Source organism: Perca fluviatilis, chromosome 21 (assembly GCF_010015445.1).
Source record: "Perca fluviatilis chromosome 21, GENO_Pfluv_1.0, whole genome shotgun sequence".
NCBI classification, from domain to species: domain Eukaryota; kingdom Metazoa; phylum Chordata; class Actinopteri; order Perciformes; family Percidae; genus Perca; species Perca fluviatilis.
Window position 1 is genome coordinate 26,638,031 of NC_053132.1, and position 23,681 is coordinate 26,661,711.

General features: G+C 40.4%; 1 protein-coding gene across 4 annotated transcripts in view; it reads left to right on the plus strand.

Annotated features, from left to right (window-relative positions):
- The window catches only part of rab3gap1 (RAB3 GTPase activating protein subunit 1), a 123,427-nt gene that overhangs the window by 47,513 nt on the left and 52,233 nt on the right, over nt 1-23,681 (plus strand). For all 4 annotated transcript variants that reach the window (XM_039787381.1, XM_039787382.1, XM_039787385.1 and 1 more), the window contains 5 exons: nt 95-260; nt 11,897-11,996; nt 14,458-14,539; nt 15,223-15,291; nt 19,452-19,525. In XM_039787381.1, the coding sequence (XP_039643315.1) occupies nt 95-260; nt 11,897-11,996; nt 14,458-14,539; nt 15,223-15,291; nt 19,452-19,525 (491 nt within the window). The remainder of the gene's footprint in view (nt 1-94; nt 261-11,896; nt 11,997-14,457; nt 14,540-15,222; nt 15,292-19,451; nt 19,526-23,681) is intronic.

The window sequence follows — 23,681 nt, forward strand, 5'->3', positions numbered from 1 at the left end:
GCTACAGAACCTCTTCTAGTGAAGGAAAAATAATACATTGAAAACACTGAATTCTTAATAGTAATGCCTGCTCCTCTTTATCTTGTGCACTCAGCCAGGTGCCCATGTTTGTGCAGATCCAGCAAAAGTGGAGGCGGGTGTATGCTGGAGAGTGCCAGGGCCCAGGTGTGCGCACTGACTTTGAGATGGTCCATCTCCGCAGGGTGCCAAGCCAGTATAACCACCTCTCTGGCCTGCTTGACATCTTCAAGTCTAAGATAGTAAGTGCTATGATGCTCAAGTATATATATGTGCGTGTGTGTGTGTGTGTGTATGTGTATGTGTATGTATTTTTTTTTTTTATATATATATATATATATATATATATATATATATATATATATATATATATATATATATATATATATATGTATGTATATGTGTGTATATATACAGCGCTGCCTATGCAGTATTCCTCTTGAACGTTTCGACCTTTTGCCACATTTCAGGCCTCAAACATAAAGATATAAAACTGTAATTTTTGTGAAGAATCAACAACAAGTGGGTCCCAATTATGAAGTGGAACGAAATTCATTGGCTATTTCAAACTTTTTAACAAATAAAAACTGAAAAAGTGGGCGTGCAAAATTATTCAGCCCCTTTACTTTCAGTGCAGCAAACTCTCCCAGAAGTTCAGTGAGGATCTCTGAATGATCCAATGTTGACCTAAATGACTAATGATGATAAATAGAATCCAGCTGTGTGTAATCAAGAGTCTCCTTATAAATGCACCTGCTCTGTGATAGTCTCAGAGGTCCGTGTAAAGCGCAGAGAGCATCATGAAGAACAAGGAACACACCAGGCAGGTCCGAGATACTGTTGTGGAGAAGTTTAAAGCCGGATTTGAATACAAAAAGATTTCCCAAGCTTTAAACATCCCAAGGAGCACTGGGGCCAGCGATAATATTGAAATGGAAGGAGTGTCAGACCACTGCAAATCTCACGAAGACCCGGCCGTCCCCTCTAAACTTTCAGCTCATACAATGAGAAGACTGATCAGAGATGCAGCCAAGAGGGCCCATGATCACTCTGGATGAACTGCAGAGATCTACAGCTGAGGTGGGAGACTCTGTCCATAGGACAACAATCAGTCGTATACTGCACAAATCTGGCCTTTATGGAAGAGTGGCAAGAAGAAAGCCATTTCTTAAAGATATCCCATAAAAGTGTCGTTTAAAGTTTGCCAAAAGCCACCTGGGAGACACACCAAACATGGAAGAAGGTGCTCTGGTCAGGTGAAACCAAAATCGAACTTTTTGGCAACAATGCAAAACGTTATGTTTGGCGTAAAAGCAACACAGCTCATCACCCTGAACACACCATCCCCACTGTCAAACATGGTGGTGGCAGCATCATGGTTTGGGCCTGCTTTTCTTCAGCAGGGACAGGGAAGATGGTTAAAATTGATGGGAAGATGGATGGAGCCAAATACAGGACCATTCTGGAAGAAAACCTGATGGAGTCTGCAAAAGACCTGAGACTGGGACGGAGATTTGTCTTCCAACAAGACAATGATCCAAAACATAAAGCAAAATCTACAATGGAATGGTTCACAAATAAACATATCCAGGTGTTAGAATGGCCAAGTCAAGTCCAGACCTGAATCCAATCGAGAATCTGTGGAAAGAACTGAAAACTGCTGTTCACAAACGCTCTCCATCCAACCTCACTGAGCTCGAGCTGTTTTGCAAGGAGGAATGGGCAAAAATGTCAGTCTCTCGATGTGCAAAACTGATAGAGACATACCCCAAGCGACTTACAGCTGTAATCCGCAGCAAAGGTGGCGCTACAAAGTATTAACTTAAAGGGGGCTGAATAATTTTGCAGCCCAATATTTCAGTTTTTATTTGTTTTAAAAGGTTTGAAATATCCAATAAATTTCGTTCCACTTCATGATTGTGTCCCACTTGTTGTTGATTCTTCACAAAAAATTACAGTTTTATATCTTTATGTTTGAGGCCTGAAATGTGGCAAAAGGTCGAAACGTTCAAGGGGGCCGAATACTTTCGCAAGGCACTGTATATATATATATATATAGATATATATAGATATATATAGATATATATAGATATATATATATATAGCCCTTTCACGGAGCTCCCGTAGCTCTTCGTCTGTACACTTAACAAAGTTCTCAATGCTTCGGTTAACATGTAGGGACCCTCACTATGCTATCGTTGTAGTTTGGTGATATTTTGAGCCTTTTTAGTGGTATAAATAGCGATTTGTTTTTACTTTTCCTGTGCCCCGAATACTAGCTAGTGTTGTAAGCTAGGTTAACCAGCGGTCCGCGCTAGCGTCGTTGAAGCTCCAAACACAATCAATTAGCATGAAAAAATGTCCCAGAAAACGACAGAGTGGGTACACATCCGTTATTAGCCCCTAGGTTCGTCCTTTAAGCCTACGGTCAAACTGAAGGCTGAACTGCAGACGTGTTCATCTCGCTGTTACTGTACTGTCAATAGCCGGTACGTTGGGGGTACAACCATTACACGTCACTACCCCAGAATGCATTGAGAAGTAAATAACCATGGCGGCCTATGAGGGAACAGATTTTCTGCATTTTTTTAACAGAAAACAAAACATTTGGAGTATTTTTGTATCACCTTTTAATAGCTGACGCCCACGTTAATCTTATAAGGCCAACATGTCGTACTAGTCGGGGTTCCTTTTAAGTGATATGATGGTCTGTCTTCCATTGTTAATTGCCTTTTTCCCGCCATTTTTATGGCAACACACTACTTTCTGCAGTACGATACTGTTCAAATAATGCTCACGAGGGTATGGTACCACAGTGTGTTCCAACAATACTTTTATACAAACAGAGGGGTTTGTAAGTAATCCAGACAAGTAGGAACACCTATGGGAATTGGTAGCACCAACTTTCAAAGCTTGATCAACCTCCATTGCTGCAGAAAAGCTTTACATTGTTTACCCATTTCTTGTTTCCTGAAAAAGGCCTTTTTGTAAAATTCTGAAATGTACATTATTTTTCAGTTTTGGGTAACCTTACTTTTTTTTAAACCTCAGGCAGTTCACCACTTACCTTTTGTACCATTTCAAGCTATTCATTGGATTTGAACTGCTAAAATTTCAATGGAAAAACAAAAAATATTGGGGTGTTCAAAAACTTTTGACCGGTAGTGTATGTCATGCAATAATGCAATACTTTGTAAGTAGGAAAACCTGCAAAATCTGAAGTGTATCAAATACTTGTTCTCCCCACTGTACTTGTGCTGCTGCGTTTTGCATAGATCTATAGTTGATGATTTGGCTTTGTTAATCCTTGCTGTAGAGAGCTCCAGCATAACTACGTCCAGAAAATATGCCAGCCACTGTTTTAGACTAGGGATGGGCGATACCACACTTTTAGGATTCGATACGATACCGATACTTTTTCTTGCATTTTCATCGATACCGATACCGTTAATTTCTTATTGGCAATTTTTGTCAGTGAAAATATTAAGACAAATCACAAGACAAATGAAGACCATTTATACAACATGTATTATGGTCAGTACATAATAAAATTAAAATAAATAACATAAATATGAATAAAATAAATTAAAATAGAACAAAAACATACACATTTCACTTTTCTTATTTCTCAAAAAAAGAAAAAACACCAATCTTGGTAGAAAAAGCTAAAAGGAAAAAAAAACGAAACAAACAAAAAAAATGTTATGTTTCGAACCTCTTTGTAGAAGTAAACATGTAACACTTCACTGAAGCAAAAACAAGGTCTTAAAGATCATAATAAACTAGGATTTCCTTATCCTATAAACCTGCATAAGAAAGACAGTTGTTCCCTGAGAAAATGAACTTGGCTGTATCGCACGTTGACGCTCATTCGCTCATCTCCTGTCACGTGACATGGGCCAGCTCAATACGCCGCCAGGTACAGGGGTGTCACGGCACATAGTAATTTAAGTAAGTAATCTAAAACAGCTGAAAGTGATGCATATACCCTCAATTATTATTTTTTAGTTTATATCGATAATTTTTTAAGGAAATCAGGAGTTTTAAAATCCTAACCGATTTTGAAATCTGGTTGCAGCACACACTTGAGGAGAATCTTTGCAGATTTTCTTCCCTCAAATCTTAAACATGCTCACACTACAAGATTTGAAAATAGTGGGGCATCACACACTACAAGATATTCTTAAGATTATCTTGCCAGATTTAGCACCTCACGTGACGCAATCTCACGGGGATGCGCATGTAAACAAAATGGATACTGTGTCACGGCAACTTGCTGTAGTAATACTTATTCTTTGTACCAATAAAAAACAAAAGAAAATAAAACGAGCGTGGACGATAATATTATTCAAACAAACTACCGTATTTTCCGGACTATAAGTCGCATTTTTTTCCTACTTTGGCTGGTCCTGCGACTTATAGTCAGGTGCGACTTATATATCAAAATATATATAATTTAACATGTTTTTACATGTTAATTCATACTGAAAACATTACCGTCTACAGCCGCGAGAGGACGCTCTAGGCTTGTGACAACTATATGCTGCTCCTAAAGACAACTGAGAAAGAAAAGAGATAACAAACTGCAGGTAGTAAAATATGCAGCCCGAAAACGGTAATCGAGCAGCAGAAAGAAAGTATACGGTATGTGCAATGCATCTTTTGTGAATGTAGCAGATGATCATTGACCTAGATCTAATGTTTAAATTTGCTAGCTAGTGCGCTAGCAACTTTGTACACTCACCCGGTAGGTCCAAATCTGAAGCGATCTCTCCCCAGCTCTTCTCTTTATCATTCCGATTATGATACTCTTTTGATGATAGATTAAACAGGCACTCGTGCTGTTGCCACATCTCCACCATCCTTTCTTCCAACTCAGTTGTCCACCGGACCCGTACTACAGCTGCTTTCGCGGACATTTTAAAAAGTTTCCGTCACTTCTGTCTCCTTGCAGACCTGTCTGTCATTGGCTATTGTGGAAGTACTGACGTAATCATAGTTGTTTCACGCCCGATTATAATCCTAGATATCAAACATGTTTGATATTATCGGGGCGGCCCCGATGTGTCTGCGAGCAGATCGGGAGGTGCAAGATTCGATCTGTGAACGCCTCACATTACCAGATAATCTGCGCCGAACATCGGAACCGATTGAGGTCCTCGACAAGATTTTCTCTCAGATTCTCGGAAGGGGTAAATCGGCCTAAAACTCCTGTAATGTGAGCCAGGCTTTAGGGACCTCAAAGCTAGCTCTCAGGTCTTCAAAACTTAACATACCTTCATCACTGAATGCTCGATGGTGTATTTTATTACTAACTTTTAATGGTATGTGTATATATATATTTTTTTTTTTAACCTCGAGGGCAAGTAACTCAGACAGTATTTATGACCCCTTTTAAAAATGTTTTAATTTTTGAATTTAAATAAGATTTTTTTAATATTGGGATAGAATTTATTTTGTATTGGGATGCCAGGCTTTTTATTAGGGGTCCAAGCCCAAGGGGGCATGGGAACCGCGTGTTGCAAGGCAAATTAAAAATCGCGATTTATCAAAAACCTACTTTTTTGAACTCCTCCTAGACCGTGTGACCGATCTGCACGAAACTTGGACCGTAGCATCTCCAGACTGACCTGACTAAAAGTTATGGAAAGAATTGTTATACAATAAAAATTGCGCATATAACGCACAAACTAATTTGAGTAGCTAACTATGAAAACACCAACTTTGCCATATCTCGGCCAAAATAAATGCTATCAACGCCAAACTTTAGATTCTTCTTTACCATGACCGTCTGGAGGTCCCCCATGCGTTTTACGAAAATTGGTCACTAGGGGGCGCTACAAGTACAAAACGTTTATATCTCATAGCTCATCCGATTTATACAAAATTTGATGGGTACCATCTGGGGCCAATCCTGAGGCCAACCCTAGAATGGAGTATCGAGGGGTCAAAGTGGGCGTGGCCTATGGGACCCAATGTGACCCAACTCTAGATTCACCACTTACACTAATGTGAACAACTTTAAATTTACAGGGTAGATGGACAATGGGCCATGGATCACACCTACCAAACATTACACATGTGGACCACTAGGTGGCGCTATAATGGTTTTTTGTCATTAACTCCCACAATGCACATCGCACATTAGAAATTCTTACATCCACTTGTTCCTTGAGTCAAGCTGAATTACCTGATATAGGCCATGCCCATTTCTGTGCAAACGTTTTTTCGCAATATCGCGCAATGTGCAAAACCAACCTTTTCGAACCCGTCCTAGGCCGTGCGACCGATCTGCACGAAACCTGGTAGTTAGGATCTCCAGATGGACCTGACAAAAAGTTATGGAAAGAATTCTGCTACGTTAAAGTATGCCAATTTGACAACCAAACAAATTTTCCTAGCTAGCTACCACACACGTATCATATCATATCTCTATTAAATTTAATGTTATCAGCAAATAACTTGAGATCCTTGTTTAACATTCCACTACGATGCTCTGTACCAAATTTGGCGAAGATCGGCCTTTAGGGGGCGCTATAAGCAACGTTTGCGGTACGTTGCAGGCTATAGGAGTATTTTAGCCTGGGTTGTTTATTATTCCAAATATACTGCCGAATTACGGTATCAAGTTTCTTCCAGAAATTTATTGGTGGGGGTAAGGGATCATTGTACTTAATAAAAATTCACACGAGGAACTATGTTCATTTTAACCACAGCAATCCTGGACCGTAGCAATGCCGGCAGCGCAGACCAATTGGCTAGATCCCTTTGAACACTACTTAGTATAGTTTCATAGTTGTCCTGGACAACTCGCTGTAGCGATGCGTGAATGGTGATGCCCAAATATGTCATTTTTCTTTGGGTTGGTATTGTGTCACTAATAGCTGATGTCACCTGTGTGTTGTTCATCAGAAGAAGATTAGATTGATTCCAATTGATTTTATAGCCGGAGATTGAGCCAAATTCGTTAAAGATCTTAAGAATTTTTGGAACAGAGTCCTCAATTCAGATATGTACAGCAAAATATCATCTGCAAATAACGATATTGAGTTGTTATTGGATTTAATCTGGACATCACATATTTTATTTTGCTTTATGGCCTGGGCTAACTGTCCAAGAGAGATCGCAAATAGCATGGGAGATAGCGGGCATCCCTGTCTCGAGCCCCGTGCGATGGGGAATTGCTGTGAATGCAGGCCATTGGTTGAGACTATGGCCATGGGATTCGCATATGAAGTACGTACCATGTCAATGAATTTGGTTCCCAAACCAAGCCTCTCCATAATTTCACACAAGTAGTTCCACTCTAGGCGGTCAAAAGTCTTTTCCGCGTCCAGTGACAAAACTTGTTGGAAGGTTTTTGGCTTCTTCTATTACATGGAGTAATTTGCGTATATTGTCTGCAGCTTGACGCTTTGGTATAAACCCTGATTGGTCGGGGTAGACTAGCTTCTCAATGAAGCGTTCTAGGCGTAGTGCCAAGACTATGGAATAAAGCTTAATATCAGTTCCAGTGAGGCTGATGGGCCTGTAGTTTGCACACTCCGTAGGATCTTTTCCCTTTTTGTGTATGACCGAAATTAGTGCAGTGTTGGTTTGTTGATGAAAGGTGCCCCTCTCTATGGCCGAGGTTAAAGTTTGTAAAATGATAGGTCCTAGTGTGTCGTGTAGTAAAAGTTCTGATGGAATTCCATCCAACCCCAGTGTTTTCCCTTTCTTAGCTGTTTTTAATGCTGATTTAAGTTCCTCTAATGTAATAGGTTGACCCAGTTATTCTGCCTCCTCTGGGTCGAGAAGAGGCAGGTTTAGCTCTTTCAGGAACTTTTGGCACTGTGTCGGATCCTGATTGTAGGAGGATTCATACAATTTTGTATAAAAGGATTGGAAAGTGGCGGTGATATCTTAAGGATTCGTTGAGATACCTCGGTCTGTGTGGATGCTGTTGATGGTAGCTCTGGACTCGCTTTGTTTTAATTTCAGAACTAGCAATTTGCTTGGTTTACAACCATTAAAATAGTAATTTTGCCTCACTCTGTGCATTATGAATTCAGCTCTCCCTTTTAGCAAATCATTTAGCTCTGCTCGATTTGTGACTAAAAGAGTATAAGTAGATTTAGAAAAGCACGTCTTTAGAGACTGCTCTAATGATTTACAGCTCCGCAATCCTTGCCTCTCTCTTTTTCTTCAAATTTGCTGCAAATGAAGATGTGAAATCTCTAATAAATCCTTTACTGGCTTGCCAGATGTATGCGGGGTCCGAAACTGAGTCAGTATTGATTGATATAAACTCCGCCAGTTTGGCTCTAAACTCTGTATCAAAATCTGTGTTTTGGAGAAGGGAATTATTAAATTGCCTAACATATCACAATGGAATGTGGTTATCAGCGCATTGTGATCAGACAGGATTGCTGGTTCTATTGCTATCGTGTGGAACATTGTCTTAAGTTCACTGTAGCACAAAAAATAATCAATGCGGCAGTGGGTGAGGTGACGTGTGGAGAAAAATGTGGAATCCTTGCTAGTAGGATTGTGCATCTTCCATATGTCTGTAAGATGGTGGGATTCCACAACTGCATTGAAGATGTCCAATATGTGTTTTTGGGCTTTCGTGTGGCTGACCCCTGATCTATCCTGATTTAAATCTAGAACCACATTCATGTCTCCCCCTATAATTAATGAATATTCATCGAGAAAGAGCAATTCATTGGTTAGGCGCGGGAAAAAGCTTTCATCATATGTAGCCGGTGCGTATACTGAAACTAAGGCTATTTTCCTACTCCTTATCGTAATACATGTATATGATATCCTGCCTGAAGAGTCTTTACTACTTTTGTCTACGGTGAGTGCGCATCTCCGTGACAACAGCACAATGGAGTTTTGGTGTTGTCACTAGATGAAGCAGTAACCTTAAAGTATTTATTTTGTAGACGATTTACATCTCTTTTACCTAAGTGTGACTCTTGTATAAGTGCTACGTCTATGTTTTTCCTTCTTAAATAATCCAGGGATTTAGCTCGTTTGATCGGCCCGTTTAGCCCCCTGATGTTAACTGAAAGGATTGAAAGCTCAGCCATCTTCAAAATTGAACTCGAGAAACCTACCGGATTTTGCTGACAAATCTGTAGCAAAGGTTGAACTGTTAGCTCTGAGCAAGGTGTGTTTAAATAAATCCCCTAACCCTCTGAGACTGCAGACCACTCCCCTATTTGTAAGATGTGTGACCACACCAAATGCAGTTTGTGCAAGACTACACATCCTGTCTTAAGTCGCAGGTTAATTGAAACAGGTCTAGTGAATTCTTATGTTAAACATGAACAATATTATAAACGCCTTCAAACAATTTCTGGACTAAGCGGTGTGAAAAACAGACCAGTTTAGTTGGAGCAATAAGCAGACTATGAGCTGAACAGACCGTATCCCTCATGTTCTTTCAGTCTAGCTTAACTGTTAACAGTTAAAAACTGTAAACTGACCAGCCAGCATTTATCATGTATTTTCAGGCTGGTTAAGTGTCCCTTTTAAAGCTTGGCTTCAAAACTTACATACAGTATCCTTAGGATTACCAGCTAGCATTTGTCATGTATTTTCAGGCTGGTTAAGTGTCCCTTTTAAAGCTTGGCTTCAAAACTTACATACAGTATCCTTAGGATTACCAGCTAGCATTTGTCATGTATTTTCAGTCTGGTTAAGTGTCCCTTTAAAGCTTAGTTACGAAACTTACATAGCACATCCTCAGGATTCATCATGTTCCCTCTTTTAAGCCTGATTAAGTGTCCTCAAAAATATAGGTTGTAGATTGAGTAGCCAGCATTCATCATTCCTTACAGTTTGGTTAGATGTTACTCCAACGGTTGGTTTCAAAACTTACACACAGCGTTCTCCTGTCAAACTCGGTACAGTGGCCCAAATACCGTTAGTCCACATGTGCTGAGTCCTCCAGTTGCGGCCCCCGGTATCAAATCAAAGCCCCACGGTCGCTCTCCGGTTCCTTGCGGCGGGGGATAATCCATGCATGTAGCGCATCCTCCTCTTCCTCCAATTCCAGCCAGAAAATACCCGGTTCCGCAGCCGAAGCGAAGGTGAACCCTCTCCCGTGGGTCGTTCCAATCGGTGCATCTCTAATTTCTATGTTATGACTCTTTAAAATATTTTAGAGTAGGTCCCAAAAATGTGCTACATTTGGGGCAGGACCAGAACATGTGTATAAAGTCTGCTGGCTGACCTTTACAGAGAGGACATGAAGGGTCCACATAAGGGAAGGTTTTCATGTTGCCTTGGTCACTTGTGCTCTTAGAAATCGTTTGATCATGGTGTGCCTGTATTCAAGGAGAAGTATGCACTAAGTCGAGCACTGCCTTCCATTAATCATTTGTAATATCCTCTCCAGAATTTCTCCTAACATCCTGCAGAGTGAGATTTCTTATAAAACCTAGCTAGACAAACCTATGAAGAGACAATTACAGCACTGATCAAGAGCAATGCTCCTAAATCCTGTGTATTTTTGGACAGCCCTCTCCCATATGCAGCAACGTTAAAAACCGCCCACTCTGCTGTGTTTGGTTCGTCGGAACCAATCCCAATGCAGTCCTCAAGTGGAATCATGGAGGCTCAGACCCCTGTACCCTGATGGTTTGGTACCAGTACATGAGCCATTACAGCCCTAGTCAACAATCATATTCAACCATTAGGAAAGAGCCTTTATCATTGCTGTTGGCCATGAAGCATTTTATGACCTCACTAATGTCAAGATAGTGGTTTATTCAGACCACATTCCATATTCTTTTCTGGACAAGTTCTAGCGTGTCAATGCTTGATTGTTCAGATAGCCATGTTGCAGGTGTATAACATTGACCTCCAGCACATTTTAGGCAAGAACATTGTAGCTGATGCTCTATCCAGGGGCTAAGAAACTTCCTGGTTAAGTCACCTAAAGTGGACGAAAGTGCAAAGTGGTAGCTCTTGGTCTGTCTGGATTAGAGATGGTCAGTGACCATCTCTCTCGCGCAGATACTGCCTAAAACGCTGGTATCGGTATCGGGAAGTACTGGAGTTAATGCACCAATCCGATACCACGTAATAAAGCCCTAAAGAAAATCTACGTTAAAGTAGTTTATTTATGTTCTTTTTCAGTTATAACTGACTGTCAAACTGGATAATAAAAGGAAGTTATGTGGCATTCATTGTTTGAATTCATCGTATCAGCTGATACGCATGTTCAGGTATCAGAATCGTTATCGGGAAGCAAAAAATGGTATCGGACCATCTCTATTCTGGATGTCCATGGTTTTATGTCAATCAGCCTAATAGCTGGTTTGATTTGCATTGAGAGATGATTTTATGGAAAGTACCCCATGCCAATCTCTAGGTATGGTGAAGGGTATGTAATGATGTGGGGCTATTTTAATTCCAAAGGCCAAGGGAACTTTATCAGGATACGTAGTATCCTGGATCCATGAAATAACTGGCCTTTAAAAATAAAAATCTGCCTGCCTCTATGGGAATTTAACATACGGGTGTACTCACTTTTGTTGCCAGCGGTTTAGACATTAATGGTTGTGTGTTGTTATTTTGAGGGGACAGCACATTTACACTGTTATACAAGCTGTACACTTAATACTTTACATTGTAGCAAAGTGTAATTTATTCAGTGTTGTCCTATTAAAAGATGTAATGAAATATTTACTAAAATGTGAGGGGTCTACTCCCTTTTGTGAGATACTGTATAAAAATGAAGTATTCGGATGCATTGGAAACATGCACAACTGACTTTTAGTTCCTGAATGTAGTTTCTTTGGTTCCAAAGTTTCTGAATACAGTTTAGTCAGAAAGGGCTAAACCGCCTTTTTCCTTTTTGTCTTTTTGTCTTTTTTTACCTCAGGGTTGCACCTTGTCCCCTCTACCTCCAATCAACATTGCCATCCGTTTTACCTACATTCTCCAGGACTGGCAGCAGTATTCATGGCCACAGCAGCCTCCAGGTAGGCACATACAAAACCGAGGATAATGTGGTTAGACTTTACACAATAATCTCATACCTTACCTCACAAAACATGGGAGTTGCTAGTCTACCGCTGCCTCGATCTGATAAATTGTTTGTGTTATTGTGAGACTTTGGTGAATTGGAACTAACCCAAAGTCATACATTACCACAAACTAACTAGCTTAATTTCCCCACCTGGAGGCAAGGTCAAGCAGAGAAAATATTCTTGCTTCGCTTCTGTGTTGGTAATCCTGTCTGCTTCTCCGCTGGCTGCTGATTTTCTGTTTTTCAACAATGTTTCTCTTCCAAGCTAAGCACAAATATCTGGCCACGTATCTCTAAAAGGATAGATATATCAGTACGATACCGAGCCTTCTCTCCAAGCGTCTATCCGGTCATTGGTTCCAATCTAAGCCGCTCCAACAATGCTCATTAAAGGGGTGGTTCAGAATTTTGGACATAGGATCACATTTCCTAGTTAGCCAGTGTGTTATTTATCAGTGGAGAGTTTTCAACACGTTTCATCCAGTCTTCTAGTTGCACAGTTCGCTGGTGCTAGGCTAGCGCAATTCAACGGTATATGCTAGCCTGCCACTAAAATCTTACCCACTCCACAGTACACCCAAGGCAAATAAATTATAACGGCAGACTATCGATGTAAATGTCTGTGTTGATAGAATAATGTTAGAAATAAAACTATCTTTGCATCTAAATGATCGCATTGCATTTTGAGGGACTAGTTTCTCAGCAGCGGTCGATTTTTACTTAGTGATACTGCGCCGAAAAGGAAACAGAAACGCACTCCAGTCGGGACACCTAGTAATAGCCTAGTACAGTGGTATTGAAGCATTGGATTGGAAACTAAGGACTAGGCAACATGGTGTTTCATTGTCCATTTACAAATTGTAAAAATAAAAACTACAGATGGGCAACACAAAGTTTCCATAAATTTCCATTGCGAGATCCAGAAAGGAACCAACTGTGGCTTCTTGCTGCTGGCTTGGACATCAAGACACCGGTGGAGACTCTACTCAAGTGACAAATGCGTAGTGATCATTTTAGACCAGAGGACTTTGAAAAACCCCGCAATCTAAAGGACCACAAGTCACTGACAACGAATGCGGTTCCATCAGTCTTTCCAGATGCACCAACAGCTACTGATGAACAGGTAATAACTTTTGGTAGGCTACTCTAGCTAATAAAGCTACCACCCTTTCATAACGTTAGCCTAGCTGCTACTGATAGATTGACACTGACAACGTTAGTGGAGATAACGTTTGTGCAATGTAGTCTGCTTCTGTAGCAATGAGTGACAGTGGCAGGTAAATAAACTTGCGTGATTGTCATGGAAAACCGGCTTCCTTGGTAGCCTAGGTAATATCACTCCGCCGCTGCCGTAGCCTACTACCAACTATAGGGAACAAAGTATAACTATTGCAATGCGATGCAAGGGTAGTTTTATTTCTAACATTATTCTATCAACACAGACATTAACATTGGTAGTTGACAATTTGTGGACTTTAAAAATTAGATGTTTTTTTCTTATCTTGTAAAATATTCTGTAAACTAAGAAAGAAGCCAAAATAAGAAGACATTGGTGAATCCCAGATCTAAATGGTTAATACTAAGTACAGTATATAAGTACGATATTATAATAAGTATAAATAATTAAACAAATCGTGGATACGAACAAAAAGGAGGAGGAGGAAATTTCTTGGCATATTGCTTCCTGAATAATACCCAATGTAAAACTTGCGCAAAGGCCGTATTGAAACTGAAGAAATTGTTCTTGATTCTATACAATGTGGGTATTCTTCTACTTTTAAGATAGTTCAGGGTCCAATTTAATACTGTCCAGTGTTTAATTATGTCAGACGTCACAACATTTTTAGACTGGATACACCACTTCCTCCTTTTGTATGCAGTTTGATTTCACTTGCTTACTGGTCAAACTGGGCATAGCAGCCAAACAAATTGAGTGTTCATGGACTTATGAATGAATGTGTAATATCTGGAAGACACAGGCACTTTCTGCATTCAGGGTCATTCTTAGTGAACTGTCCTAAACTTTAAACAACCAACGTGTTTATGGTGTTTTATATATGTGAATGTTTTTTTTAGAATCCAAGAATTATTTAAAACAAATGTTTTAGTCTCTTTCTTTAGTCTAGATTTTTGTGCATATTGCATACATGTTGCACACATTTTCCACTAATTACACTGAAAATGTCTTAAAAAATCAATGTATGTGCACTTTATATGTGGAATAATGGCAGACATAGGCAGTGTCTCCTGTCTCAGCTATTGAATGCTGCAGCTCCTTTAAATGTGTCATGTCCCTTTGGTGGCCTTCCTGACTGGTGTCCAACATAATTATTCAGTTTTTGATGAGAACAGATCTGCTGCTGTGCATTGCAGCTGTTTTTTCCTATTGTGTCTTTTCTTTGGCTTTCTGGTAGATTTTGACACACTCCTTGGAGGTGAGGTGGGAGGAGTGGAGTTTGGGAAACTTCCATTTGGAGCATGTGAGGAGCCAATCAGGTAACATTGTAACATTACAACTAAGATTACTAGGGGTCGGACAAAATATAGATACAGCAATATATTGTCTATCTTCTGTGTACAAGACAAAATCGATATGCTGGCGCCAAACACCAATATTATGATTAATAAAATAAGGTGCTTTGAATGGATTTCCCTGCTCCCAGCATCGCTACTTCATGGCTTCTTGAGGTGGCGCTCAACACATGAATGAGGTAAAAGTGAAAATAGGTTAAGTGGGCTGCTTTCTAACAGTTTGGACTTAATACAGAGAATACAGAAAGATGCCTGCACTTAACCTTTTCACAGGCATTTTGTGTTCATAGTATTGATTATCGCAGAATTGTTAAATCGAAAGTTGATATTATTGGTATCATGAGCAGTGTATTGTATCGTGAGGTACCCTGCGATTCCCATCACTACAGATGACAGTACTAAAACCAAAACCTGAACAAAACTGAAATTGCTGTTTTCTCTGGGCTTTGATTACATTTCAATTCTCCACAGTGGGTGCACATGTGATTAAGTTCTTGCATCTACATCTTGATGTCTCTGTGATTAGAATAGAATTAACATAAACATAATGAAAACAGTTTGTCTAAATAAAAACAAGATGCATTAATACACAATGAATCTCTGTGCCAAACAAAAAATATTATTTTCTTCTGTTTTTTTCGATGTAGTGAGCTTCATCTTGCAACCACTTGGCCTCACCTGACGGAAGGCATAGTTGTAGATAATGATGTCTACAGGTAAGAGTGTCCTGGATTCTTCATCTGGACTATCTGTAAATCCCATTGCAACGCCCTGCTTTGATGGATGGATGGATGGATGGATGGATGGATGGATGGATGGATGTTCCCCAGGGGGAGATTTGCATGTCACAGCAGCAGTACCTGTGAATAATGCAAAACACAAGTACTTACATGGTGGGAGACATCCAGAATGCTAACCAACTTAGACAGCATTCTGGCTGACTGACACACACGTAATCTCTTACTGTTTGTGTTCTGTCTGAATAATAATACAAATTGTATTTTTACGTTATTTTCTTATTGTTTCATACGGTTGAAAAAAAGTTCTTCAGTCGGGAGACCTCTGTGCTTCCTGTAATAGCTGTCAATCAAGCTCTGTGTGGGTGAGATCCATGCATGATTCATGCCAGCTGCAGCACTAGGCCAACCGTCACTGACAAGGCTCCTTCATCTTCTTCATGTAGTTTAACAGCGGTTGGCATCCATAAGTGTTGCATTACCGCTATCTACTGGAGAGCGATGGGTCATCACTTGAGATATAAATTGTTCAAATGGTTTTGTTTATTAGGATAAACCCCTTAAGATGTATCATTTCGTTTTCAAGGGGGTCCCAACATAAAGTACAATCACTACATAACAACAGAGGAGTGACACAAAAAAGAAAGGAAAAAAAAAATAGAAATACAATCACCTTACAGTTGAATACAGTCCCCGGGAACCATAACCTTGTCGTGGTGGAAAGGTTTGTGTGTCCCTATGAACCTGAGGTATGTGTTGCCACAGCCTGGTGCTCCTGGTAGGATCTCCCATGGCAAAGAGGTTTCAGGTGAGGAGCCAGACAAAGAATGGTTTAAAAGTGCTATGAAGAAATGAGGAAGAGGTGGAGTTACGCTGCCCGGAGGAAGCCCAGGGCCCCCGTCTGGAGCCAAGCCCAGATGTAGGGCTCGACAGCGAGCATCTAGTGGCCGGGTTTGCCACGAAGCCCTGCCGGGCACACCCCGAAGAAGTAACTTGGCACCCCCCTCTCCATCCCATGGGCCCACCGCCTGTGCGTCTCTGGCTCTGGGGACATGGAACATCACCTCTCTGGGGGGGAAGGAGCCGGAACTTGTGCGGGAGGTGCAGCGCTACCAATTAGTTTTGGAGCCATACTCCTGGATAGGGGTTGGACTTTTTTCTTCTCGTGAGGGTGTGAGGCGCCGGGAAGGTGTGGGGATACTCACAAGCCCCTGGGTGGCAGACTTCAACGCACACGTGGGCAATGATGGAGACACCTGGAGAGGCATGATTGGGAGTCATGGCCTCCAGAATCTTAACCTGAGCTGTCGTTCATTGTTAGACTTCGGTGCTAGTCATGGATTGTCTATAACGAACACCATATTCGAACAAGGGATGCTCATAAGTGTACTTGGTACCAGAGCACCCTAGGCCAAAGGTGATGATTGATTTTTTAAATTGTATCATCTGATCTGAGGCTGCATGTTTTGGACACCAAGCGCGGTGCGGTGCCCACTTGGCAGATAACTGGCTTCTGGATCGGGCTGCTACACTTGACTGGGTGACTGCATTCCACACCAACAGCAGAGGACTCTGGTGGGATGAGGGGAGGCGGACTCTTGTTATTTAACGTTACCTTGCTTGGTGCTCAAATTCAAGTTGATGGACAATGTTTAGATGTCAAACTTTTAATATTAAAATGCAAGCCATATCTCCCCAGATGCAACTACAACTGCATTTGCAGCGTTGTGCAACAATGACAATAAATGAAACTTGAGCCTGATTGGACAGGAGTATTTTCAGTTGAATAATAATCGGAATAATGTCATGAAAAAAAGTCTCTTCGAGGCAATCAGACATTAGCTTGGCTTTTACTGGAATAGAGCTCTATGCTAAATCCTATGTTTATATAGAAAAAGTGTAGCATTAGCTAGCATGTTAGTAATTTTGCCAAGCCAGTTCAGTCCAGCTTAAATTTCAGCTTTTCGTTAAGCCTACCTGTCACTATTATGACTACAAATGGGAAAGGAAGGCATTTTGATTAAATGATTGCCAGATTAATCCCTTCTCGTGAGTAGGAATGGCAAGTGCAGTTTGCTAGCTGGCTAGTTCACCCCTACAAACACTAGCCTAGCCTACTGTATGTATGAATGAACGAACAAACAATCTAACAAAACAATATTTAACTCGAAGGAGGAAATGTGGGAATTAGGTTAAACTGAAACAAGGAATGTGGTGTATACTTGTATGTATGATGAATATTGGCTAGCAGTTTCGCCAAGCAAATAACAAGAAATAGGTTGCAGCAGTTTGTCTTTCAACAACACTTGCAAAATCCGCGATGTTACTGAATGAACGGAGTTCTGACTGCTCGAAGAGCTTTGGCAACTTTTTATAGTACAAAATCGCTGTCAATCAAAAGGATATGCAGCTGTTCGACAGACCCTCCAATCACCACGCAGAAGCGCAGCGTCCAGGCCAGCCCACTGCTCCATTGACCCCCAGAGACATTGAGCGTCCGTGGGCGGGACATAATTTCAGCATTTATCCAATGACCGTCTAGTTTCGAAGCACTGAAAAAAACTGCTCAAAGCAGCCCCATTGAAGTCCATGGAGCTCGTGTTTGACAGGATCGAAGCTTCGCCACCCCCTTAAAAGGTCAGCACTGAAGTCTGAGTAGATGGAGATCCTAGACCCATTATACTCCAGCTTCTTTTTCATCCTGAAAAGGCGCAGGATTTTTTTCCTTATCCTGGGCCCAGTTTTTCAAAAGTGGGATTTCGGATCACTGATTGGATCAAATCTTGGAAATGGGTTTTTCAAAAGCAAAAGAGGGATTCTGAACTAAGATCAGACCATGTAATCCAATCTTACATTTGATCTGGATCAAACCTGCCCTTTGGGTTTTTCAAAACTTTGAACTCTGTTTGGGATCTATTTGAGTGTTGTTGTTTTTTTAAGTGAATGATCACAAAATCAATGTTTACTGATGAGATATATATACATTTCTTCATATTTGAAGCATATGTGAAGCTTGTCACATCTAATGAGATATGGTAACAAAATAAAGAATGTAAAAAGTTTGTTTATTACAGTTTTTCTGTTTCTTAAAATTAAAACAAACCATGGCTATTTGTGGCCACTGGTATTTTGCCTACCTGTTGTTCTTTGCTAAGACAGTAGGGACATGGGATTTCCACATCCGTATCAATTTGATCCAGATTAAATGTTTTGAAAAACTGGGCCCTGGAAATTAAGAAGTTTGATCATAATAGACCTGGAACTAGCTCTGCTGCTTTGCTGGACAGTCGGAGAGCGGTGGGCTGTCTCAATAACTGGCGGAGTGGGGTAGTTTTCCTCGCCCCAGAAGCTGTGGGATCAGCCGGGACATGAACCTGACAAGATCACTGCCTTCAGGTGACTCTTGAACTCCAAAGAGACGGAGATTAGAGCGTCTGCTTTGGATCTCCATCAATTTTGTCTATCCCCTACTTTTTTTCCTTCTCCAGCTGTTGAACCCAACCAACAAACTCCTGCACATTGGCGTCATTAGCCCCACCATGCTGCTCTAACAAATTCACTTGTTCTCCCAAAGTAGTTAATGAGTTTTGAATGATGCTCAGACTACTGGATTAGATCTTGAGACGTGTTCCCTCACGCTGCGGCCATCTTGATTTAAAAAAGATGAAATTGTTTATGGTGCGGATTCACACAAATGGAAGGATTCCGAATATACTTCCATTGAAAAATAAGTTGATTTACAAATGTTAAAATTTGAGTTACAAATTAGAGGCACTGACACAGATACACATTTTACATATACAAATCACTAATTTTAGTATTGTGTTTACAGATGCGTAATACTATGCATTTATTTGTGCATTGTGTTTCACTAGTTGCAAATTCATATTAGACTGTTTTAGCACCATAGTTCTGAACTACAAAAAAGAAAATTACTTTTGTGATTTTAACTGTATTATTTTGTCTAGGGGGTTTATTTAACATACAGGTAAGATGCTATGGGCATATGATCTGCACAAATCTTGAACAACCTAGATTTAGACTGTTGGCCATAATCTGGACAGAATTTTGGACCAGCACCAGGCTTTGTGATTTGATCAAATATGCTCTCTTTTTTTCCTCTTTGTGTCACCTGGCAGTGACCTTGACCCTCTCCAAGCTCCTCACTGGTCAGTCCGAGTCAGGACAGCTGAAAACCCTCAGTGTTTACTCGGTAAGATGAATCCCTTAGTCCAGTAGACATTTTGAAACACAGTTTCTGCATCTATAAAAAAAAAAATAAGGCACTCACCTGTTTCCAATACATATCTTCCTGTTTCAAGAAAGTTTTGAAGTGTTTTATTAAATTCAATGCAGTCATCTTACCTTGTCTTGTTTCAAGACATTGAAATATTCCACAAACTACAGTAGGGAGGTTTACTGGAAAGTGAAATTATCTTAACCCAATCGGATTTTTTTTTTTTTTATTATTATTATTTTATTTATTATTATTATTATTATTATTATTATTATTATTATTATTAAGGGTTGAGCAGCAAAGCTGCATGGACCATATTGTTATTGCTAGTATTATTAGGGCCAGAGCCTCTTTCTATTATTATTATTATTATTATTATTATTATTATTATTATTATTATTATTATTATATGCATTTGAACTCATTTTTGAGGTGCTTGGGCCGCTCAGGAACGCATGAAAATTGGTATGCATATCAGACGTGGTGAAAATTGTAATCTGACATGGGTCTCAGACTAGGTCTTGGCAATGTATCTTATCCAGACATACAAAAAAGCCTCTTGGAGCCACCCCCTAAGCCCAATAGGAGGTGCGCTATATTGAAATAAATTATGGATGATTTTACCTTTTTTTCTTTTTTTTATTGTTTTTATATTTTCCAACATACAGAACAAATACAATTGAACAAAAACAAAAACCCTCTCCCATCCCCCACCTTCTTGTTCAAACAAACAAAAACTAAAATCACACCTTGCCTAGTCACACTCCTCTAATTCTTGTGACGCTGACGTCATTAGGTCTGACTTGTGCTGCTACGAATTTTCCATAGATTTCCTATAGTAGATGATTTGGCTTTGTTAATCCTTGCTGTAGAGAGCTCAAGCTCTATGTCTAGAAAATACGCCAACCACTGTTTTATACAAGTGTGTGGGGGGAGCCACCGTTGAGCTATCAAATTTTCTTCTGTCTCCCAAGCAGGTGTAATTTAGAGTCGTCATTAAGTAACAAAACAATTGGGTCAGTAGGAATTCGACATCCTATCACATAAGATATTATTGATGTTGTTTAATTCCAGAACTCATGCACCTGTTCACACTCCCAGACCATGTGCAGGAAAGTTCCAGTTTGTTCAGGTTGACAGAACGTGCAATAGGGAGTGGGAATGACTTTAGAGACGTACTGTAGCTCTTCTGAGGAGTCCAATATGTCCTATGACATACAGTATGTTGAAGTGGATCTGCTGGGGATTTGGGTTCTTGGAACAATGGAAAATGTTGTCAAACTGTCTCCCAATTAATTGCATTCCCCTCAGGGTTCAGCTCTCGCTCCCATTTCCTTGCTATTGGGAGTTCTCCTATGGATACTTGCATTAGTTTAGCATAGGTCTTGGACGCTAATCCTCTCACAGTAAAATCAACAAACCATTTAATGGGTCAAACAAGACTGTTTCCCCATGGCACTCCATAACATTTTAGGGCTGATTTTAAGCACAGATACAAGAAGAAGGATGTCCTGGGGACCTCAAAACTAGCTCTCAGGTCTTCAAAACTCTACATACCTTTCTCATTGAATAGCTGGTTTACAGTATAAATGCCTCTGTCACTCCACTGCTTACAAGCAAAGTTTGTTATAAGACATTAAGTGTGTGTTGTGCCAAATTGGGGTGTTCAAATGCCACTTATTGGTGTAACGCAGTTGCTCCTCCACCTGTTTAAAGTTGGTCAATGTGCTGGTAATAATAGGGCCATAGGCTAGCATACACTTTTTTGGACACACACCTGCAAAGGCAAGGTCTTGCAGTCTTAGACTTCCAGTGAGGTTTTGCTATATTTCTCTCCATGGAACTGTAGATGATTTGACCATTTGGTTAGTAACTAGACTTTACATTGTCCAATCTGCTTCAAACTGCTCAGGCTGTATAAGGATCCTGGCCTGAAGACATCTACATGTCAATATTTAGATATAATCATAGCGCCCCCCTAATGGCAAAAGGAAGTCACAGTCATTATACTTTGATGTTCTCTACCTAATGGGTTTACCTAATGGTATTCAGGAAAGCCTTAAGCCCTTGATGATCAATTTGAAGATTGTGATTTCTTTTGTCGAAGGGCATCACCATCACCATCACAGCGAACAGCGATGTTGCATCATGAAACAGAAAGTTGTAACTCAAATGTACATTGTCTGATCTGCTCCAAATCTTTCATACATGATGTTAGTCCAGGCCTATAGTGAATCACATGGGTCTCAGGCCTAATTATGGAAAATTGGCTCAAAAGCGCCCCCAACTAAATTTCAAAGAACTAGCCCCTGCGATGTGTTTCACCTAGATGTATGAGATTTTGTATGCATGTATCATGCTTAACTTACAAAGAAGCCTCTTGGAGCCATACCCTAAATCTAACAGAATGTCAGCTATATTAATGTAAAAGTGCAAATTACGGACGATTTTGACCTTTTTTAGGGGTTATACTTTAAAGGTGTCCTGCCATACAAAACCGTTTTTACTTGCATTTTTTGAAATTTGTTAGGTCCATATGTGTTTGTGTTATGTTGTGAATGTGAAAATGAACTGCTACCTCCTTTGTCAGTTCTAGCCACTGAAAAGAAATAAGCAGAGAAATCATGCAAATTACAAAAGCTGGTCAGTCTGACATCATATTGCCTGAGCTCATTACTATTCATTAGCTGGCCCAGTTGGGTTGGGTAAAGGATTCTGACAGCCAGGCTCTCATTGGCTAGCTGTTAGCCAATCCGATTCAAACAGCTTAGCTTGTTGAATATTAATGAGAACTGGCTGAAATCGAGTCTTCCTGTAGGCTTTCTATACCACGCTAGAATGGCTTGAAACAAAGTAACCAAGGCATTTTTTCCACAAAAAAATGTTAGTCCATGGTAGAACTTCAGACATTACCACAAAGTAATGAAATACGTGTGGCAGGGCACCTTTAACAAACTCCTCCTACAGATTTGACCTGACTGACGTAAACATTTGTCAGAATAACCAAAAGACCTTGGCGGAGCATAATTATCAAGCTTTTTCGTTTTCATCATACTATGTGGGCGGGGCAGGGCGGGCATTTTGATGTTTCCTAAAAACATGAAGTTACAGTCCTGATGCTTTGATATCCTCTTCCTAGTTAAAAGTGTTTAGGGAAGCCTTAAGAAGTTGATGATGCTTCAATTTGAATATTGTGACTTTTTGTTAAAGGGCGTCGGCGTGGCGGCACGTTGAACTTCGATGTTACATCACGAAAAAGAAAGTTGTAACTTGTTGTAATCTTTTTCTACATGATATTAGTCTAGGCCTGAAGTGATCCACATGGGTCTCAGGCCTGATTATGGTAAATTGGCTCAATAGCGCCCCCTACAACATTTCAATAAAGTAGCCCCTGCAGTGCGTTTCACCTAGACCCATGAGTAGGCCTGGACGAAAAATCGATTAAATGAATTAATTTGAATTTTTTGTTGCGGGCGATTTAAAAAATAAGTAAATCGAGTTTTTGTGTAATGGCGCATTTTTGACTCCCCGGAGCTTCCGTAGCGTTAGTTTCACATAGCAGTATGGCAAGCGACAACAACAACATCATAGCACACACGAAACAGCAACAGCAAGTGACAACATGGCTACCGGTGAGAGTGGGAAGTTTGTTCCCAAGAAAGGAATACAATCATCTGTTGTTTGGAACTGGTATGGGTTTGCTGCGACAGACGTGGAGCAAGAGACCCCATGCTGCAACATTTGCCTAAAGTCCATCACAGTCAAAGGCAGCAGCACCACGAACCTATTCCAACACCTGAAACAGAGACATCCAGCCGAATATGAAATATGCCAGTCACTCCGAAACGAACAAAACCGCAGTGACCAACAAACCTTAGCTAAAAAACAGCTAACTGTAGCCGAATCCTTTGCGCAAGGCACCGCATATGACGGGAAAGGGGCACGGTGGAGAACAATCACCGAAGCGGTCGCTTTGCACATAGCCAAAGACATGGTACCCATATATACCGTGGAGAAGACGGAGTTTATTAATTTGATTAAAACCTTGCTTTCCTTAATAAAAAAGGGGGGAAATCGGAAAAAAATTGGAAATCGAATTAAAGGCAGTCATTCTTAAGCAGTGTCCTCATTT